At 38.2% G+C, this 3159-nt stretch overlaps 1 protein-coding gene across 1 annotated transcript; it reads left to right on the top strand.

Annotated features, from left to right (window-relative positions):
• Window positions 1-1437: 1437 nt before the first annotated feature.
• Olfr720 (olfactory receptor 720) lies at window positions 1438-2388 on the top strand. The gene has a single exon (NM_146392.1). The coding sequence runs from the start codon at window positions 1438-1440 to the stop codon at window positions 2386-2388; it is 951 nt and encodes a 316-aa protein (NP_666504.1).
• The last annotated feature ends 771 nt before the right edge of the window (window positions 2389-3159 follow it).

Here is a 3159-nt window from a genome sequence, read left to right as displayed (position 1 = left end):
ATTGATCTTTATGATAATGAGTGTGATGGTGATGATAAATAGCACAAATATTGAAAATGGAGAATTTCTTAAAATATTGGGATAAATATGTTAAATGTTCTGTAAATATGTTAAAATGTGATGTTACATAATCATTGACCTGTTCATTCTATTGGTGATACTTAAAAAATTAATTTGAGCTCATTACTCTGGCTTACTTATTTTGAAAAAACTGACTGCATATCCCTCACCATCTATTTCACAGTTGTTTATTTGTTTGATATAATGGTAAATTTGGACTCGGGGCCTCATGCATACTAAGCAACTGCTCTACCACTGGGCTCAGCACTCAGGTCCGCCCTCAAAGACAGTTCTCTTCCTAAATTGGCTTTTGTTTTCTCAGTAGTCTGAGCTTTGTTATGCTTTACTGTCTTCTATTCTGTAGTGCAAGACCATACTGAAATCTACTGATAGTTTTATGTTCATCCTCTTACTGTCTGTTGATAATGTTTCCCCCATGGCTCTTTCTAGCACTATCCAAACATATTTTCCTCTTCTGTTACTGCTTTCAAGGTTTCTCTTCCAAGGAGATATTAAAACACAAGTAAACACTCTTGATGTCTACTACAGTATCACCAAAATTATTGCAAACATGTCAGTGCATAAACAGAATACAGCAGTATATTAATAAGAAATTGGCTGAGAGGCATGGTCAATAATGAGAGTTATTTTTATCCCACTCACTATAGCTTATAGTTTTCAATAGAGTCCACAGCTTCATGGTTATTTCTAGTGTAATTGGTAAAATCTTTTATATTTCTTTTTAAAGTATTATTACATTTATTTATTTATCATTTATGGGGGTATCATGGCACGCATGTAGACATCAGAAGACAGCTTTCAGGAGTCACTTCTCTCCTTCAATCATGAGTTCTGAGGCTTAATTTTGGGTTATCAAACTTGGTGGTGACTGTTTTATCTACTAAGCCAAATTCATTTCCAGACTTGAATTGGTGCATTTTTAAACTATGAAGAAAATTTACCATCTGATCAAATATTGTTCTAAATTACTTGGTTGTATAAAATTAATTTAAAATATTTGTTGTTTTGATGTTGAATGCACATTTAAAGCAATCAGACTATACATGAAGGAGAAAGAGGAGGAGGAAGAGGAGGATGAGAAGCAGCAGCTCTATAGGGCCCAAATACTACACAATAATAATCAATTTTTTGCATTAATAACTATTTATCAAATATCCACTCAATTTCATGCCAGGAACCCTGATTGTCAGATTACTCTTCAACAAGAAGCTATGACCAAAAAAGAGACTATAATTGACTTCCCAGAAAGCACTTGACAACAAAGGAGTCTCATACATTTGTAATGATTCCTCTTACCTTTGTAATTTCCAATAACTTCTCCTTCTCTCTTTATACTTCCAGCTCAGGTATAAACCTATGGATGGAAACAAAACCTTTCCCAGTGACTTCACCTTTGTGGGACTCTTTACTCACAACAAAGCCTCAGGATTCCTGTTCAGTGTCATATGTGCCACGTTCTTCATGGCCATATTGGCAAATGGGGTTATGATCTTTCTCATTCACATAGACCCTCACCTCCACACCCCCATGTACTTCCTCCTCAGCCACCTCTCCTTCATTGACATGATGTATATCTCCACTATTGTGCCTAAGATTTTGGTTGATTACATTGTAGGCAAAGGGATCATCTCTTTTGCTGCCTGTACAGCCCAGTACTTTCTCTACATGGGCTTTGTAGGGGCCGAGTTCTTCCTGCTGGGACTTATGGCCTATGACCGCTACGTGGCCATCTGTAATCCGCTCCGTTATCCTGTCCTCATGAGTCGGAGGGTCTGCTGGTTTATTTTGGCCAGCTCTTGGTTCGGTGGGGCTTTGGACAGTTTCCTTCTCACTCCCATCACCATGAGTCTCCCATTCTGTGCATCCCACAAGATTAATCACTTTTTCTGCGAGGCTCCCACAATGCTGAGGCTGGCCTGTGGTGACAAAGCCATATATGAAATGGTGATGTATATCTGCTGTGTTGTAATGCTGTTGGTCCCCTTCTCTGTGGTGATCACATCTTATGCCCAGATACTGGTCACAGTACATCACATAAAGTCTGAAGAAGGGAGGAAGAAGGCTTTTGCCACCTGCTCATCACATGTGATTGTGGTGACATTGTTTTATGGGGCTGCTTTGTACACCTATATGCTTCCCCAAGCCTATCACACCCCACTCAAAGATAAAATCTTCTCAGCCTTTTATACCATCCTCACCCCCTTGCTCAACCCTGTTATTTATAGTCTGAGGAACAGAGATGTGGCAGGGGCTTTAAAGAGGGTGATAGCAAGACACAGAGGAGCCTGCAGTGTGGAAAGAAAATAATTACAAGAAGCTAACACACTTCTGCCTGTCTGGGATACATCATGGATAATGTAGATGGATAATGCTGCAGCAATTTCAAAAGCCAGTTACATGAAAAGATGAACCAGAAACCTTTCCATCGAAGATAAGAAGGTGTGACATTTTATGTATAAATGGTGCTCGCTTCTCATCCATCAGTGCCACTGGTTTTCACCTTTATTTCCATTGGCTGTAACTTGCTCTTGGGAATTCTTGTATTGCCATTCACATACATGGAGGTCCCAAAGTGTATAGTTAGTGTTACATATCAACTATCAGCGAACTCATAAGAACCTGTGAAAGGCTTATGGATGGCAACATTCAAATGACAACAATATGTTATAAAGTGCCACAGGGAATACCTACAGACACTCAACAATGTAATTTATAATATTCAGACATCACATTCCAGAATTGAAAAGATTCTGCCTTATCTAGAGTTGAAGGTGGAAAAATGGACCCTATGTATATGGTAATTTAAAGGCCAACTTACTGCAGAGCAGGGTTCTATTAGATTTCTTACTCATTATATTGGGGTATGTAGCAACAGATATTTGAGAAGACATGGTTAATACAAGAGCAGTTCTACAATTATATCCAAAGGTCTTTTCTAAATCATTGTGATTCTTGGACTCTCAGTGTAGATGTTAGTGATAAGAGAAATAATGTCATCTTCTTTCCACTTCCAGAGAACTGTTGGATAAAACATTTTTCCTCCATAGAACTATCTTTTTCATTGGATTTAACATAAAA

The sequence above is a fragment of the Mus musculus genome, chromosome 14 (assembly GCF_000001635.26).
Source record: "Mus musculus strain C57BL/6J chromosome 14, GRCm38.p6 C57BL/6J".
Classification (NCBI taxonomy): domain Eukaryota; kingdom Metazoa; phylum Chordata; class Mammalia; order Rodentia; family Muridae; genus Mus; species Mus musculus.
The sequence above is the reverse complement of the archived record's forward strand: the minus strand, read 5'-3'. Positions and strand labels throughout refer to the sequence as shown.

Excerpts from the sequence above, each read along its gene's own strand:
- Olfr720 (NM_146392.1), top strand. The coding sequence starts at position 1,438 with ATGGATGGAAACAAAACCTTTCCCAGTGACTTCACCTTTGTGGGACTC.